Source organism: Pseudopipra pipra, chromosome 2, assembly GCF_036250125.1.
Source record: "Pseudopipra pipra isolate bDixPip1 chromosome 2, bDixPip1.hap1, whole genome shotgun sequence".
Lineage (NCBI taxonomy): Eukaryota > Metazoa > Chordata > Aves > Passeriformes > Pipridae > Pseudopipra > Pseudopipra pipra.
In genome coordinates, this window is record NC_087550.1 from 44,768,167 (window position 1) to 44,786,830 (window position 18,664).

Genomic DNA, 18,664 nt, shown 5'->3' on the forward strand with positions numbered 1-18,664 from the left:
TTCATCACCAGCACTTGTGTTCCTGGCTTCTCTCACAGGTCCTGAGGATTGGTGGGTGATGCAGCTGACTGTATCGCAGGTCCTCTGTGCTTCCTGCACCCATTTTTCAAAAACGAGATGGGTTTTGATCAGTCTGAATTTAAGAAAGCTGTTCTAGCATGTGGAGGAGACAGCACAGAATGCAGCTGCCATCCTAGCCAGCTAGGATTGCTCCAAGTGCATGAGGACTTACATGAGGACATGCATGTCCCAAAATGTTCTGCCTGTCTGTACTTAACTCTAATTCTGTTAGTGCCATTTGCCTTCCCTTACAGTACTGGAAAACAGCTGTTGTAACATCTTTCTCCTTAGGTCAGTCTGTCAGAGTGGTGGCAGCCCAAGAGCACGGGAGCAGTGATGACCCTGCATGTGCATTCCTATAGTGCTGTTTAGTTTTGCTGGAGTCCGTAATGAAGTCTTGCCCTTTTCAAGGCAAGAGAACTATAGAGGCCCCATGGCTACCGGTGCAGCCATGGGCATGCACTGGGGAAGATATTTTTCACCTTGTGCATGTCTTAAAATGTTTGAGTGAGTGAAGGACAAATAAAAGTACCATCCTAAAAATACCCAAAAGACACCACAGACTACAAATTTGAGGAGGACTGAGGCAGCAGGAAAAATTAAGGTTTAAAAAGGATCTTTAATTTTGGGGAAGAAAAGCCCAGTTAGGCCTGTTACAGCAGTTGCATGTCTTACACTGAACACAATCATCCATATGGGAGAAAAGCTGCTCTCCCAGCCCCAAGCAGTAACAGCAGAGCCCCAGCCTGTAAAGGCTGTGCTGACATACAGAGGTTTTTTTTTTCAAAAAGGCTTTACAAAGCTGGATGAGACAATCCATCTGGAAAAGCTTGCACAGGACATTTAAAAGCTTTGAAAGGTCCCTTACTTTCCGGCATCTGTCACATCTATTGTGTCAATATTGGAATAGTTCTTTCTATGAAGAGCATAATCAAGATCCCTGAAACCACAAGAGAACCCCACAGCCCAGGTCCCTTGCATGCACCCTTCCTGAAACAAAATGATTCCCAGAAAACCCCCAATGGTTCCACAGTGCAGGGAGTCCAAGTAAGTACAGCAACACAGTACTGACCTGCACTGTTTCTATAAGCCGTGTGATGCAACACTTCCATACATTGAAACACTACTGTGCACCACTAAGATGAGTCTGGCTCCATCGTCCCTACCCCCTTCTGTTACACAGCTGGATTAAGAATATCTCCTAGGCCCTGCCACCTCCTGTTCTCCAGCCAGAACAAACCCTGCTGTCCAGCCCGTAGCTCCTGTGCTCCAAACTTCTGGTCATCCCAGTGGCCTCCACAGGACTTGTTCCCAATATATCTTGTCTTCAGGAGCCCAGAACTGGTCACAGTGTACAGTGTTCCAGCTGCAGTCTCAGACCCGCTGAACAGAGAGGACAGACTGCTGTCCTGGCCTTTGCTCAGCTGTGCTCTTCTAATGGGAGCTAGAATGTGGTTGGACACCTTCATCTTCACTCGTCCTTTAGGGCCCCAGATCAGCCTCTGCAAAGCTACTTTGCAAACAGTCTGTGCTCAGGATAAAAAAACATTAATTCAGTTCCCACTGCAGACTTTGCATTTGCCTTTTTTGAAGTGGGTGAGGTTCCTCTCCAGCCTTCAATTCATGTTCACTGCCTTGTTGATTTCAAGAAACAGAAAGTAAACATCCTGTTATTTAATTTGAAACAATTTTAACAATAGCTACAGAAACACTGAAAAACCCCTGGTGATACATTACAGGCCAATGTTAATCGCATCACATAAAAATTAATTTTTCATTATTCATTCATGGGTTTTCAAATTTTTATTGGGCTACATTAAGACAGCAGGCAGTTGCAGCATAACTTCCACCTCAACTGGACAGACCTCAACGGAAAGCTTACTGCAGCTGTGGTCTCCCCTATGCTTAATAACCACAGTGTTATTTCCTTCCAGTTCTTTTCAGCTGTCACTGGCTCAGATCATTTTTCTCTTGGTAATTAATACTTCTGTGTTCTTCAAAACTACTGCAGCTTAAATCCAATCCACACTACTGGTTTTTTAACTCCCACCCCTTTCCTATTTTTTGTCATATATTTTAGGGCCTGAAAGTATTTTCTTATTCATTTAACTCTTAAGGCTTTTTTTAGTCCAAAAGCAATACCTGAAACCAAGCAGCAGTCTTTTAATATATCATTTACTCTGATTCTTTTTGTAGCATGTACAACCTTTAATCCTTTTATCAAACACTGTTTCCTTAGCACTATTTCTAGAAAGAGAATCTGCTTCCAGTGCAGTTTAGATAGGGTGTCGGTACCTCAGTTACACATCAAAGTTGGCCAACATCAGCTTTCCTATGAAATGCTGGACTTGGCTTCTCCCTGGGTACCACCATCTGTGCCAGAGGCTGAAGACAGTAATGTCACAAAAGTCATAATTCCTATCCTCATACAGGAAGAAGTCTCTGGACCCCCACAAACAGACATTGTATTCACGTTCTTCCAGTGTGTCTTTTCCAAGCTGGGACATTGGTGAGGACGCACCACCTCCAGGCTGAGTCCCTTCCTATCGTTTCAAACAGCCCTTTTTCCTCAGGTCTCACAGGACAGCCCAGTCTGTAAGCAGAAGGAAAACAGCTTTAAGTGAGAGTGATCAGTTCACCCCTCTCCACCATTCAAGCATGTGTAACAGATTTAATTACTATTTTATTAGATAACAGCACTATTTGCGTGCCCAAGAGCACAGAGAGCAACGAAGAAAAAACTACATGTTAAGCACAAAAATAATACAAAGAGCCCAATAATCGAACACAAAGGAAACTGGTACCATCACAAAAGACACAGCCACTGTTAAGTGCTCTAGCAGGTGACACCACAATTCTCACCGCTGACGGTCCTTGTAACTCTAAGGTGAAGAGCAGCATTTTTCACATCATCACTGTATAGCAGAAAGCCACCTTCACTTCTCAGGGTGTGCAGCCACCAGCAGCTTCCATTGAAACCTAATGCAATCAATGGAGAGGAACATTTCAGGAATTAAGTACGATTCAGGCTGAGGAGTTGAGAACTTAAGTGATAACTTCCTTGAAAATGCACTTTTGTAATCAAAGTACAGCATAGGAGACAGCAAATAATAGAGCAATGCATTAACAAATACAATTGGATAAGGAGCTGAGAAATGCCATAACTTTCCCAGACAGCTCTCCCCAGAAGTTACTTGGAATTCTCTGTTCAGGGACCCCAGCAGCAGGCTGGGGTGCATATCCTGGTATAACAGGACTGTGCACACATCTCTTTCAGAGCTGAAGAAGAGACTGCAGTGATGCATGGAAGCCAGCTCCTGTCTCTACAAGTTCAGGAAGATCCAACTGAGGTTACTGACTTGGCTCACCCTTCCAGTCTTGTGCATCTTTTTCACAGTTTGCTTTGCATGCTCTGCCCCAAATACAATGTAATCCACTCACATTTTTATCTAATCTACCTTCAATTTTTATCCAATTTCATGAGGCCATTAGGCTTTGTCAGCCAGGTTCACACTGCAGTCTGAGGTGCACACACACAAGTGAATAATGGGGAAAGAGGAAGAAAGGATTTTATCACTCCATTGAGACAAGGAGTTGTTATTTAGCCAGTCAAAGAAACACTTGTATCTCCAAGGAACCTTGGCCATCTGCTTTTCCCTTCACAGGAAGGAAACTGGAAGTTGAGGACAGAAAAATTCTGAGATGCCTGGGAAACCTGCCAAACACAGAGGCTCCCAAATGTTTCTCTTGCACAGGAACACTTGATACATAGGAATAAGCAAGACTGAATTCCCAACGGCTACATGGTCAAGACAAAATGTCCAAAACAAAATGTCCCCTGAATAAAAAAAATTTTTGAGTCAGACTCTGAAAAAAATAAGTTTTTTCCTGTTACTACTACTTTTCTGATTAAGAGTTTTAGCTGCTTCTCTTTTTTAGATTTTGTTAGTAACTGCTTGTAGCTTCCTTATTTCCATAGCCTGGCTTATATTACACATTATTGTGTGATTATTTTTATACTGATTTTACTACAACTAGAAATTAATAGGGGACTCCTTAGTAAAGGGCAAGGCAAAACTACAAACTGAGGTGCGCAACAGTTTTCTCACCTCCTCGGTGCCCCTTCCAGTATCAGAAAGGTAATGGACTCCAGCTTAGGGAACACAGACTAGACATAAGTCACATGTGTTAGGCCTGATATGATACAACCACAAATGCCAAGGGACCTGGCTGCTGGCATTGTGAGGCCAATCCACTGCTGACCGGGCATGGTAACTGGGAGAGGTGTGCGAGGACCAGGGGAAAGCAAGTGTCACTCCTGTCTTTGAGAAGGGCAGGAAGGAGGACCCAGGAAACTACAGGCCCTGGGAAGGTGATGGACCAGCTATTCCAGAAAACCATTTCCAGACCAAGAAGGACAAGAAGGTGGCAGCAGTCAGCATGGACTTACAAAGAGGTACTATCTGTAAACTCTTAAGGATCCCAGCCTGCTAGCCTCTGATGAGGTGACCAGTTCCGTGGACATGTGGAGAGCAGTGGATATTGTCTGCCTTGACTTCAGGAAAGTTTTTGACACTGCCCTGATATCTCCGCTGACAAACAGATAAAAACTACAGGCTCAGTAAGTGGACTGTGAGGTGGACTGAAAACTGGCTGAACAGCCAGACCCAGAAGGTTGTGGTCAATGGCACAACATCCTGCTGGGGGCCAGTGAGTAGCAGAGTATCCCTGTACTGGGGCCAGTTGTTTTCAACATCTTCACTTATGACCTGGGTGATGGGACAGAGCACTTCCTCAGCAGACTTGCAGGTGATACAAAGCCGAGAGGAGTGGCTGCTAATGCCAGAGCGTCACGCTGTCATCCAGCGATACCTCAACAGGCTGGAGAAATGGGCCCATAGGATCTCATGAAATTCAACAGAGGGAAATGCAAAATCCTGCACCTCTGGAGGAATAATCTCAGGCATCAGGACAGGCTGAAGGCCAACTAGCTGGAAGGCAGCTTTGCAGGTAAGGATCTGGTGGTCCTGATGAACACCAACTCCAAGAACCACCAGAGCAAAGAACACGACCTGGCCACAAAGGCGGTCAGTGGCATCCTGCACTGCGCTACAAAGACAGATGCCAGCTTACGGAGAGATGATCACATAGTTTGACCGCCCTGCCATGGACTTTTTACACATAATTAAAAAATAGAGTCCTTTTACTAGGCTAAACAAACAGAGAGGAGAACTAACCCAAATTTGTCTTGCTTTACCAGTAGAACTTGCACATCTTGGTCAAATCCCATCAGTGTTTAAAACTGGTATTTCAGAATTTCAGAACTATCAGAACTACTGAACCAAGCTGCATAAAACTCCCTTTAAAGCCTTCTTATCTGTCAGTCCCACTGAGATGCTGCCAACAGCCAGGGCAGATGGCACCACACTCTGAACTCTACTCCAGGTTTTACAGAGCACGTGGATACAGCCTTCCAGATCAAGCCTACTGGCTCATGCCAAGGACTGTTCAGAATCTGCAACTACTATATTGGTCATACAAGCAAACTGGATTCTGAGTGCAGTGTATCAGTAATATCCAGTAGCTCAGACTTGGCATCCTATTAATGTGGCACTATGAGTTTTGGATGTAAGACACATTATGGCTAGCCAGAGATTGAGTTGACTGCTAGAGGCTGTGTACATGTCCTTCAAGTCCTTTAAAAACATGTTAACACATGGCAGGAATTATGCAAGGAACTACATTATCTCAAATAAAGTATTAGCTGAAGTGTGGAAGCAGAATTACTCTACGTCAAAAAACAATCTGAACAAAAAGAGGGCTCCTAATTTCAGTAACTGCTGAATAAAGCCATGTATCCTAATACATACCTTGTACTAAAACTTGGTTTATGATTCTCTTTCGTGTGCTTAAGATACACGAGGATTCTGCACAAGGCAGTCTTCATCAGCATTTTAAGATTTTAATAGTAACCTAAAAAATAAGGAGACAGTAAATAACTATGACACTTCAAACAAACTAGAAAATACAGTAGCTTCTCTTTTCAAACACCCGTAAATTATAGAATTATAGAAAAATCCATTTATTCTCTACCCACTCTTACCACTTGTTACTACACAGATTTGTCCCCCAATTTTATTTTTACTGCCTTAGCAGTTAAACAACAGTTGTTCCAAGAATATTAACAAGTTCCTAGATTCTCATACTTCTGCTTGGAGTAGATTAAGTGCAGTTCTGCTCCAAAGAGTCCCGAGTCATTTCTTTTTGGAGGTTTTCTAAAACACACATACTTCACGTGACAGAAGACACACCACATGTTGTCTTCTAGGCTTGCCAATGCACTTGGCCAAAGTGACATTCCATCTTTGTCATATTAGTGCCACTACAATAATCAGGATCCCTGCACCCAACACAGAGTCATTGAGAACTAACTGCTCTCATTGCAGCCGCCTCCTTGTTCCACAGCCTCCTGTTGGTTTAGTTACTGACATTTATAAGGGGCAAAGCTGTATATCAAAATAATACAACTAAACTAAACTGGAGTGAAATGTCCCACTATATAATAACATCTCAGAACAGAACTGAATACAAGTATCATTAAAATACATTTTAATACTACAAGCATTTGATACAAAAGTTTAAGACTTTTGTAAATTTACAACTTCTGCAATAGATCTGCTTGTATTTGCAGTAAGTGCAGTTGGAAGAACAAACAGCTAGTCAGAATATTATTTTATTCCTATTACATTTAATAAATCATAATTAAAATTACTGTAATTCTATTAAAAATGCCAAAATAAAAGTGCTAATAAGGGTATGCATCTTGAACTCTGTGTGCCTCCTCACAGAGTCATGTGCAAATAATTATCCAAAGTGTTTAAAATTCAACAGCTCCATGCCCCAGCCAGGCTTCGAAACAGCTCTCACCTATACACACACATTCATTCCCTCCTCCCCCAGCTAAAATCACCTCTTCTCCATAAATACCTCCAACTTAAAAGAACATGTGACCACTGCAATGTTTGGTAGGCTTAACACAATCCACTACTCAGGCATAGGAATGTGTTGTGGAGCCCAGGAGCCCTAACGAAATTCCTGCAGAAAGGTGCCTGGAAAGATCCAAATTACAGCAGCGCAAAGAAGTGAAGAACTTTGTATGTTCTCAGATAAAGACTTCTTAATTTACCAACATCCTGAGGTCCTGTCTGATCATAAAACTTAGCACACCCTGCAAAGTGTTTGTTACAGAAAGAATTCCTTTGGAAAGCCACACACAGGTAGCACCCTTCAGGCTAGCTTCAAGAACAGCCCCCAAAAAGCAACTCAGAAGTGACATACATGTAAATTACAGCACACAAACATTTACAATAAAAGTAACATTTACCTTATCAGACACAGCTGAAAACAGGCTGAGACTTGCAGCTCAGAATAAATACAAAGTTGGCACAACTTGTGAGTCCTATATAAGTGCTGTCAATTTATCAATTCTCCCATTTGATTCTTTTTCATCTACCACACCTCCCACTTCCATGGTGCAGCTTGCTATCTATCGAATTTCAAAAGTTCCATTATCTATTCTGTACTGGACATTAATCAAGATTGTTACCTTATTTCTAAAGCAAAAATGAAACAGTATAGCCCACTAAACCTTTCTAACTACAGCTATAATTTTGCAAGTGACAGGATTAAAATCACTTGGCAAATCAAATGCAATAATGGCCACAGTGATAAATTGTCAGTCACAGGGTCCAGGCTGTAATTGTCATCTGGACAAACATTTAGTGTCCTGGGACATTACCCTCACATGGTGAAATTAATGCAGCTATTGATAGCTATGTACCCATCTTAAAGGGAAGCTATAATTAAAAACTGCACATCTTTCAGTCTCTATTTTAATATGAAAAAAACACAATAATTACTTTTCCCCCCCTATTAACAAGGCTAAAGCAACCATAGGCCTAACGCAGTCTCTCCAGTTTCTGCAACAGCCAGTGTATATTACCTGCTCTTGGCCACCTAGATTTACTGAAGAGAAAGCAGTGAACCATATTCTTGGCAACTAGTAGATATCAGTAAAAGTTGTAGGCACATAAATCTGGTATGTTTTTGAAGACAGGCCCTGAAACCAGCCAGTAAGACTGCTGGTAGTGCTACAATATGTGTGGGTTTTACCGGGTCTGTGCCTCTATGCTGTTTCTTCAGAATTCTCTCTCTACAAAAAATTAAGATTATTCCAACCTCTCTACCCTGTATTAACCAATATAAACCCTACTGTTTATGATTAACAGCAATGACTTTGTTAGACCTGAACGTATCTTCACAGCTAGTGATGAGAAATGGATTTCTAAGAGTGAGCAGGAACACAGCAAAAAGTTATTTTCAAAGTAACAGACTCTGAATTTTAATTCATGTGATAAAGCTTTTCTTTAAATTAAAGCTCAAACTGCATAGGTGCCAAGCAAAATGAATCTGAAATAGTCTAAAAGGCTAACAGCATGATACACATGCCTATTCTGAGGAAAACAGATGCATCACACATGAACTGAGTGATACTGTGCATATATTGTGCCATCATCAAGGAAAATTGAAAACCCACTCCTAAGTTCTCCTATCTCAAGTAATAACACATATTCAGCATAACAGGGTATCTGCACTACTGTCTTTCCAATAGAGAACAGCTGTGCAGGACGAGCTCCAAGCTGCCAGTGCTGCACACTGAGCAGGAACAGCTGTGACAGTGCAACACCCAAGGACAGTTTACATTTACCTTGCACGTTCATGTTGGGCAGCTTCACTGGCTTGACTGACACAACAGGCTTTGAGATTTATTTGGTTAGGGTTTTTTTGGATATTGTTTCTTTAATTAACAGGATTTTTGGTGGCCACTATAACAAAGGGCTTCCCCCCTAAATTACCCTGCATTTCCCCCTTTATTTTAGGTCTGCTTTAAAAATTACCTAGCAACACACAACAGCAGCGTGGGTAAATTCTGACTTCCCCTCAAGTGACCATATGGCATTTTGCACCAGCAGGCATAAGGTATCATTTTGAGAGTAGCAGAACCACTATTCATCACACAGAAAGGAAGAACTCCAGTGCTGAGCTGTTCTCAGGAAAACACACAATCCCTTGTGGCCACTTATTTGGGGTTTCCAAAGGGAACCCGAGATGATCCGCAGAGCTGTGTTCGTGTTTCCTTTTGTTCAGGTTTACCTATCAAAAGGTAACAGATAACAATTTTTGCTGCTGACATACTAACAAAAGATACAGTGCTACAGACATTCTTAAATGGTCAAGCAATCTTATCCTCCCCATTCATCTAGTTTTCACTTAAGTCTGGCCAAACCTGCTCATCTCCATTGTGAGTAGCCCCTGCTGAGGACAATATATCAATCAGAGAATACGTCAACACCTGGCATCACTGCATGGCTGCCAGGGATTATAGGAGACAAACTGCAACGTAATTTTCCCCAATTTCATGTTTGCCAAATTCTCCCTGTAGGAGCATATATTTGCAGAAAAGTAGTAGAAGCAAGTAAGCATTTAAGAGGAAAAAATTAACATTACCAAAAGGAGTATTAAGTTCCTAGAAACAAAAGGGCAAAGACTCCTTCAACCAAGCCAGCAAGGCATCCAATTCCCTTGACAAGATTATTAAAAATATTTTACATCCATTTCACAACTTTCAATTTATAAGGTGTAGGGTACCTGAAGTTAGCATGTTACACAGAATGAGGAATGTGAATATAGTGATATTCCTCTTCTGGAATTAGATTTCAAAAAAGAACTAACAGTGGCATTTTCTAGCAGCCAGTCAATAAACCCATGCCAGTGACAATACTGTAATCAAGGGACATTTGTTTTTCTGTTTTGCCTGGACTGCAATACTTCACCATACAGAAGCTGGACTTCAGTATTTAGGGAATAATGACCATGTCTGAAAGTATTTAAACATAAAGGACAAAGATTTCACCTGAGCAGCTTAAGTGAGGTCTGAATTCAAAGATACTGGCATTTGTAAGTACTTTGTAAAATTAATAAAAATTGTTCATTTACAAGTCATTATGTTCCTAGATGCCATGCATTTAAAACAAAAGGAGGATCCCTTTTTTTTTTGTAAAAAAGATTCCTCATGATTTCTAAGAAGTTTGGGTTTGATCAGCAGAAGGGAATGAAGTCTTTAACTTCTTAACATCACTCAGGCTTCTATCACACACTATAATTTAAGTGTTATATATATAAATGTATACATTATATTTTTTGCAAAATCTTGCGCACTGCCAAGCTGAGTCAAAGTCACTAAGACAATCCTATATAAAACAGCAACTCAATCCTGTATTTTTTTAAATGGCCCCCTCCCCTATACTGCTGACATTCCCATATCGAGGAAACTTCAGCACCAGAATAGCTGGCTAATCACTGATTTTCATAATTATCCATTCTACCTATTATTAATACAGCAGAAATATCTTCAAATGTTCAGATTTCTACTTTCAATGACTGTGTCCATGCTGGACAGTTTGGAAAAACCTCCAAGGAATGGTATAAATTTCTCCATTCAGTACTCATATGCCCTGTTACATGAATGTGAAGTTCTGGGCATTTTGTGATGCTTTACATTGTCACAAACAGCTAAAAAGTACAAAATTGTTAAGGAAGCAAGGGATTAACCCTTAACCTTCATCATCTTTCACCTAAAAATAATGATGTATAGATGCAACTTCACGAACAAAGAAAACTCAAGAAACTCAGATCAAAAGCATCTGAAACTGCTGCATCACTCGGCATTGGAAGCTACAGTTAAAATTTCATGAGCTTGTTTTGCCAACTTCTGTAAACTCTGAGGTCACCTATCACAGAAACTTATAGAATTTGAAACAAATTTAGAAAAGTCTGCTTGTAAACAAGTTAAGCCAGCACAGCTAGCAAAGAATTAAGTAGTATCGGTATAGGTCTATTACTTTAACAGAAGTCAGGATACCATTGTGCTACACACTGAGCAAACAAGTTTACAATTATGCAATCTGAGACAAGAGAACCACTAAGATTTTAGAGACATTTAAATATGTATGGTTTTATTAATATCAATTTAATTTCAAAATGGTTTTTGTTTTAAAGTAGCAAAAATTAGTATAGGCAAAGCCTGATATAGTTTTCTCAGATTTTACAGTTTTAAGACTACAAAAAACCAGCATATATTTGTATTATAGAAAAATACTTAGATATAGTTGGAATGTGATGACCTCACTAGTTTGAAGACATTTTGCATCTTCCAAAAACTAAGGGGGAATCTAGTTTCACAGGAAACTTCCTAGATTGTGTATAATCCCATTTTTTCTAATTTAAAAGATCACTATTCCTCAGGAATTGTGAAACATACTGATACACAGCCTCTGAAGTGTTAGCAATACTGCTTGGCACAATTTCACACAATGCTCCCCATTCCCTCCTGTAGGGTTCCTTACCTGTCAGTTTTGCAGAAGGTGCCAAGTCAGGCCAGTGTCCTAACCTCCTCTTCCAAAATAATGACAGCAGAACTGATTATCTTTGTGGGGCTAAAATCTCTGAAGCCATAAGACTGTGCTGGGGGAAGGGTAGGGCAAGACGTGGTCACACAGTCCTTATTATCAACAACTCAAGATTTACTCAAAGAGCTTTCATCTTTGATGTGCTTCATTTGAAAATGTGAAATTTAACAACACTATTCAATACATACATCTATATTGAAATGAAACCTAGTAAGGAAGCATTCAAATACCTAGGCATGTAATAGGGTTTAGCATATAAAGTTTAATAAAGTCAAAATTTTATTTAGATGACAGAATCACAGAAGGGTTAAAGCTGGGACCTCTAGAGATCCTCTGATCTAAATCCTTGGCTCATGCAAGGCCACCTAGAACCAATGCCCAGAACCATGTCTCCAAGAGTGGGGACTCCACAACCTCTCTGGGCAGCCTGTGCCAGTGCTCCGTCACCCTCGCAGTAAAGATGTGTTTCCTGATGCTCAGAAGGAACCCCCTGTGTTTCTGTTTGTACCTAAAAGATTTGGTACTTCATTGTGGGAATTAAGTAACATCTTTCCTGTGCTAACTGTAATGGGTGACAACTTCTAACTCAGATTACTTCATAACAAGCGCAGAACACCAATTTCTAGCTTCCACCACAATAAAGCTGTATTTGGTAGGAAACAAAGTGTTACATTAGATATGAAATATACAGGAAATGGAATCTTATTTCAAGACAAAGACAAGGGAACAGCAGTAACCATAACAAACTGCAGGGCATCCTGCAAATGTTCTATCACATACTGGCCCACTGACTTACCTGTTTACAAACAAAACCACACAGCAATGTTGAATAGAGAACCATTTCTCACAAAAATTTGTCTTGGGGAGAAGAAAGCATTTACAGATCTGTTTCAACATGACATAACTAGACCTTGCAACAAACCAAGCCTGCACTGGCCTAGTCTAGCAGATTACTATTCAGACCAGGGCTAAAAGTTGAGCATAATGCCAACAAGGAACCTGTGAAAATTTTCAAAACAGGGTAAGTGGCAAACTCAACTGCTTAAAACTGAAGAGCAAAGGTTCTCTACTTGCTACTACTGTACAAGCTCCATCATCTGGCAAGCTGGGACTTGAACTTAGTTTTTTGTCCTTTCCTTGCACAACTGGACATACTGCTGATGCTGCACTAAAGCAGAATTTATCCGAGCTTCCTAGTACCATTTCATATTCCTTATTTTAGTGGAAGTCACTACTACCTGCAAGATAAAGTTATTCTTCCTACCCAAAATGAAGTAGCTTCCTAAGTGAATATCAAACATTTTTTAAAGAGCATTAAACCTTAGGTCTCATACACAGAGCAGAGGAAGCACCTACTAACATGTAACAAAGAGGACTGAAAAGCACTGTATTAGCAATAATTTCAAGTTTCAATAATGGATCAGGCATTTCAGTGAGTGTTAAGAATACTATTAACCCTTCTGCCATATACCCCCCTTAAAAGACACTCCAGTTGAGTACCATTTTCTTCACTTCAGAGCAGAGTACAAAGGCCTCAGTGATGAAACCCCTTTGCACAGGACTAAGCCAAGACCACATGGTAAGAAACAGGTAATTTCCTTCTGTTATCATCTCACACACAAAGGCAGTCAGTTGGCATCATATTCAAGACTAAATATTTTTAATCAAAGAGATTGATTCTTGGTACTATTTTTCACAATGGCTCATTCAGATTTCAAGATGGAAGCTCATACTGTAATTCTTACATTAAGAATATTAATTTAAAACTAAATTATCAAAATTATTTCAGATGATAAATTTGTAAGTATCAACACATTAATAAGACAACGGTTACAAATACAGACTAAAACATAAAAGCTTTTACTTCGGTTACCTGTTTGTGACTTTTGATGTACATAATGAACAAACATCCATTCCAACACACAACAAACATTATTTGCAATGTCTTGAAAAAGAAACTCCACGTAAGCAAGCAGCAGCTTCTCCAAAGCAGTCCACATTTCAAACTGAAGTTCTGCATACCGATGCATCCATTTCTTTGATAGGTTAACAGAATATCTACCCATTATCAGATTCTTTCACACTACTTCTCACAGACCACCTTCAGAACTCAGTTTGTTTCCACATTCTGCTCAACTTTGTTCTTGCCTTCTCATAACTTTATTTCCATCTTATTTAACAACTTATTTTGGTCAACTTACTTTCATTCTGAGCTCTGCAAAATCTCGCATCTGATCAGCATCTAACTACTTGGTATGCTCTGACAGGATTTGCTTATTCATAAAGTTTGAGCGATTCTAGTTTACACCAAGCTATGTAAGCTAAAATAAAAGCAGATATGCACACAGTTTAAAGGCGATCCTTAGAAAATGGAGAGAGAATGAAGTTTTCATATCTTTATTACAAAATTAGGGAATCAGAGTCATTCAACGATTCAGTTTATGTACCAAACCTTGAATTATTAAAGGAATTTGTATCACTGACAGTAAAAATATAAACAGTTTGTATTTTTCGAAAATTTTCTACGATATTTCTTAAGTCTCTACTCAAGCTTGCTCAGATCAATGCCTAACTGAGAATACCACATTTCTAATTAAATAAAAGTAGTATTTGGAAGTGCACTGCAGTGACTGAAAAGGTGTAAACTAAGACAACCGTAGCTGGCAAGAGCTAAATGCTGATTTAAGCACCTCCTGACTATACCACTCCAAACCCCCATCTGTGGTGGCTGTCACTGTGTAACTGATATTTGCTTAGCAGAAAAGATAAAGACTTTGAAAAGCATCCTTGTAGCCATAAAGGAGCTTCATTAACTGAGGCACATGAAGCAACTGCTGAAACAACCAAAGGCACTACCATATTCCAAGTAGTGGGAAGGCTGTGACCGTCGTGCAGCTGTACACACACCCACTAATCAGACAAGCTACCTAAGGTGCTAACTCTTCAACCATTCAGATTTATCACTATGGCAAGATAATTATGTTCTTCATAAACCTGAATCCTGATAACCCTATTCTTGTTTTGTCACAACCAAGGCAAAGATGACATTTTCCTGTAGTAAGAGCAGCACCGGATTTGGGCAGCACCTGATTTTACGCAGGAGCTCCCTGAACTTGAAGTCCTCTATTGGATGCATTGGTACATAAGTTATACATATTTGGACTTCAGCCCTTTCCCCAGCAGAGTTTTGTCTTATATATTTAGACCTTTCCCTGCACATCACTAATGTAGTTTCACCTCTTTTCCTTTAAGGTTATGTAGATAAAAACTAAAAATATAAGAAAATATAGCCGACTCCCCAATAACGTTAACTCTTCTCCACGTCTTAATGGCTTTCTGACTTACTTTGTCCATTAAAACATGTGTTTTATTTGAATGTTCACACTGAACTAGTTTTATTTATGTTTACACTAAACTAGTTTTATTTACAGCAGAACTCTGAAACAACATTTAAGAATTTTAGATGAAGTTTCTAAGAGTCATTACTTGGGGTTTTTAATTCTATGAGTTTCTAAATTTTTAGATGCAGCAAACTGAAAGGTGAGGTCAAACCACATCTTCCTGTTTTTCCACAATATTATCTCCCCATCTGTAAATCTATGAAGAGCACTTATCTACTTTTACTTATCCATATTAGTATTTCCACACACCTGTGAGTTTAGAAAGGATAACTATTAAGTTCTCATGTATTCTGTTAATTATTGTGTATTTATTTACACTAAAGAGAAACTTTGAAATTTAATTAATCCGGAACAAAGTCCTTTTTTTTTTGCCCCCTTAAGAAGAGACAAATTCTTTTTAACGACACAACAGATTAAAAATACATAAATGATATTCATATACTTATAAAACACATATGGAGAGATATGTAACAACCTGCCAAATCATATAAAGAACTGTTTTTACTGTGCATCTGACGCTTTTCTTTAACCCATTTCCATCGAGTTCAGTGTTAGAATCCTCAAATAGAACTTCATACAGCTCACATCTTCCACATCATAAAGAAAATTTAATGCTTTTACAATAGAAGAAAACCTGTAATACACAATAGAAAACAGTGTCTTAAATGGAATGGGTTAGGATAACCAGAGCAGGCCAGTAACAAGCTTCAAAGACTAATGATTTGGCCCAATCCTACAGTCAGTATGTCACCTTACATCCTCACACCCCTTTTAAAGCCTTGCAGAAGTTTGCAGAATTTTCACCATAATAGTAACAGAAGGTTAGGATTGAGGCACAATATCCTCAATGTCTAATCAGTGAAAGCTCAAGAACGCAAATAAGACTTTTAGTAAAATACAGTTTTTCCACCTCTTTAATGATACACCTCCACATTGGCAGTTTTGAATATACAAGACTGTTTAAAAATTTTTGATTTTTAAAAAAATTATCATACGAAGAAGATTCTACAATACCAGTTTTCCCAACCGATGCCTCAAGAATTAAGTAACATATCAATCCTTTATCTCCTTCTCTCTCAAATATCCAGACATGCACTTTCAAACCTATGAGTACTTCCGTGACTACCATGGCAATAAAGCAGAAATGCAAGTGTAGTTTCAAGGTTCTGGGCAAAACACTGCTATGCTCGAGATCAGCTTTTATCCACCTAGGCCTAAAAGCACAACATACTACTAGTAACTACCAACACCTGAATTACGCTGTTTCTGATACTCACACTACATGCCATCATCTGCAGTAAAGTATATGTAGCTAAATTACCAATTCTATTTTTGGGATGCTAGTAATGAATTAATACTTATAACAGGATAAGACAAATTATATTTCTTATTAAATCTTTGTAACACAGTTTCACACAGTAGTCCCAAAGAATAAAAAATGCATGCTCAGTAACATAATGCAACTCAAAACAAGAGCATGATTTCTCCATAGATTTGTGCTTTCTCAGGGCCCCAGAGGACTGGCTTACTCTAACTTATTTGTTAAAAAGTTTTGTTTTAAAAACTATGAAACTCGAACTGATTTTTTTTCATGTTTAATGCAACTTGGGGTGTTAGAGTACTATTCAGAGCAAACATCAAGACATTTGGACTTAATTTACTGTCTTGTACATATACTTGGGATTAAAAGCAGATGGAAACTAAACAGATTTATTTTTTTATCTTTAATATAAATACTGAAGTGTGCCCTAAGCAGGAAGAAGTCTAGAGTAATGATGCAGGAAGTATACCAAGTGATTTTATTCTCCTGACTCAGCTGCCATTTTAGAAGCCGTAAGAGGCATACAGGATTTCCATTTTCTCTCCTAATAAATACTTTTTCATTACTTGTTACTTTTTCCCCCTATGCAATAGAAAAAATGTATTTTGCTCAAAACATGCAGAGTGAACACCAAACAGAAAGCAAGCTTAGCAATGAAAAATTCTCCTAAACAACTTACGTATTACAAACCAAATGCTCTAGAACCCCCGTTCTACAGTCACTTGCATTCATCAATGCGACTAAAATATGAAACTACACAATTGTGATGCAAGAACGATGGTGAACTCGCATGAAGTGGTATTACAAAAACTGCACAAAGACTAACATGGCAACGATAACCTGACACATATCCAAAAATGGTTCTAAAAGCACAGCCATCCCAACTGGCAAGTTGACATAATTTTCACTTTTAAACCAGCAATTCAATATATGACAATGCTTTCATACTTTTTCTTTAAAACCTCTAAACATTCAGTTTTTGAAATGCAGTAATCGCACTCTTCACACACTAAGGCAGAAACTTTATTTACATTATTTGGCACGGCTCTGGTTCTGAAAATGTCAGATGTGGAACTGCTACTGATACAATGCTGGAAGTTCCAGAAGCACAATGTTCCAAACTGGAACAAAACTGAAAATGAACTACTGTTTCATTATTACAGTTTTCCTTCTGTGCCTTCTGGAAAAGGCTTTTGATTTGAAGTTGATTAGAACTGGAGCTGTGGCTTACCTTTCACATGCTCTTTCCCTTAAAAGCGAAACATAATATACGGAACAACACAGTGCTATTGTGTCAAAGAATGAAGACCGTTAGCATTTTAAAAGACAGTATTTCCATCTTTTTAATTGCAGTTTACATATTTTCTTCCAAGAAAAAGTACATGTGAATAGTCTTGCTTCTTTAAAGCAACTGTGTATAGCATCTTTTCTGGAGAAATCACGGAGAACACTATTTTCCATATTTTACTGGCTTGCATGTAACCTTCTTGGCAACTGCAGAAAGTGAACAGACAGGTCAAGCTCACACAAAAAATTTGGCTCAACATTTTAGTGCACATTTTTTTCTTCATTACTTCAAATACTTTCCTTCTTAGACCAATTATCACTCAGAATATAAAACATAACCATGTTATTCATATATCTAAAGTCCTCAACATGCTTCTTATCTATTTGTTCTAAGATATATATTTCTTAGAAGTACTGAAGATCCTACCAAAGTCACTTAATGAGAACATATATAAAATTACATTCTGTGTCTACAGCACAAACTAAGCTATTTCTGCACAGTTATGAAGAGTCCTGCTCTACTGCCCGCTCCTTGCTCTTCTTTCCTTCCACACTGAAATGAGAAGAATTGTAACTCCCACTGGGTCTCCTTTACCCTGCTCACTGCCTGGGCACAGGGATGCAAGGGGGACACAGGGCAGGCAAGAAGCAGGACCAAGCAGCAAGGAGGGCAAAGGGCTATTCATATCTGCAACAATGCATGTACTGAATTATTTTAAATATGCACAAAAATATTTCCAATTTTCCATTAGCATACAAATATTTAAAACACTTGGAAGCAGTTTGAAAGAATAATTCCAGCTGGCAATTCAAAGACTGCATTCTACAGTACTGTGGGAGCTGGTTTATGCAGCAGTGGTTTTTCATGCAATTTTACACTAGATAAAATACTTAATGCTTAGTAACAGCACTGCAAAATAAATCCTTTTAGAGCTAAGAATGAACAGTAATAGAACTTTTTTTAAAAAAAGAAACACATTAAAATGCCCAGAACATCAAGAGCAAACAGATGCAAAAAGAATTACAACAAATCCTTGTGGTTTTTACATATTTTTGCATTTATTACA

The 18,664-nt window shown here is 39.0% G+C and overlaps 1 protein-coding gene across 7 annotated transcripts in view; it reads right to left on the reverse strand.

Annotated features, from left to right (window-relative positions):
* Positions 1–659: 659 nt before the first annotated feature.
* PSPC1 (paraspeckle component 1) overlaps positions 660–18,664 on the reverse strand; it is a 61,865-nt gene continuing 43,860 nt past the window's right edge. For 2 of the 7 annotated variants that reach the window (XR_010428268.1, XR_010428265.1), the window contains 3 exons: positions 5,931–6,033; positions 2,923–3,039; positions 660–2,653 (listed from right to left, as the gene is read on the reverse strand). Coding sequence is in view for 2 of the 7 variants with exons in the window: in XM_064645285.1 (XP_064501355.1) it covers positions 9,133–9,273 (141 nt within the window). In the remaining 5 variants the exon portion in view is untranslated. Of the gene's footprint in view, positions 2,654–2,864; positions 3,040–5,930; positions 9,274–11,830; positions 17,805–18,664 lie in introns of those variants that run through there. The other 5 variants (XR_010428266.1, XR_010428267.1, XM_064645285.1 and 2 more) reach the window with 5 other exon arrangements.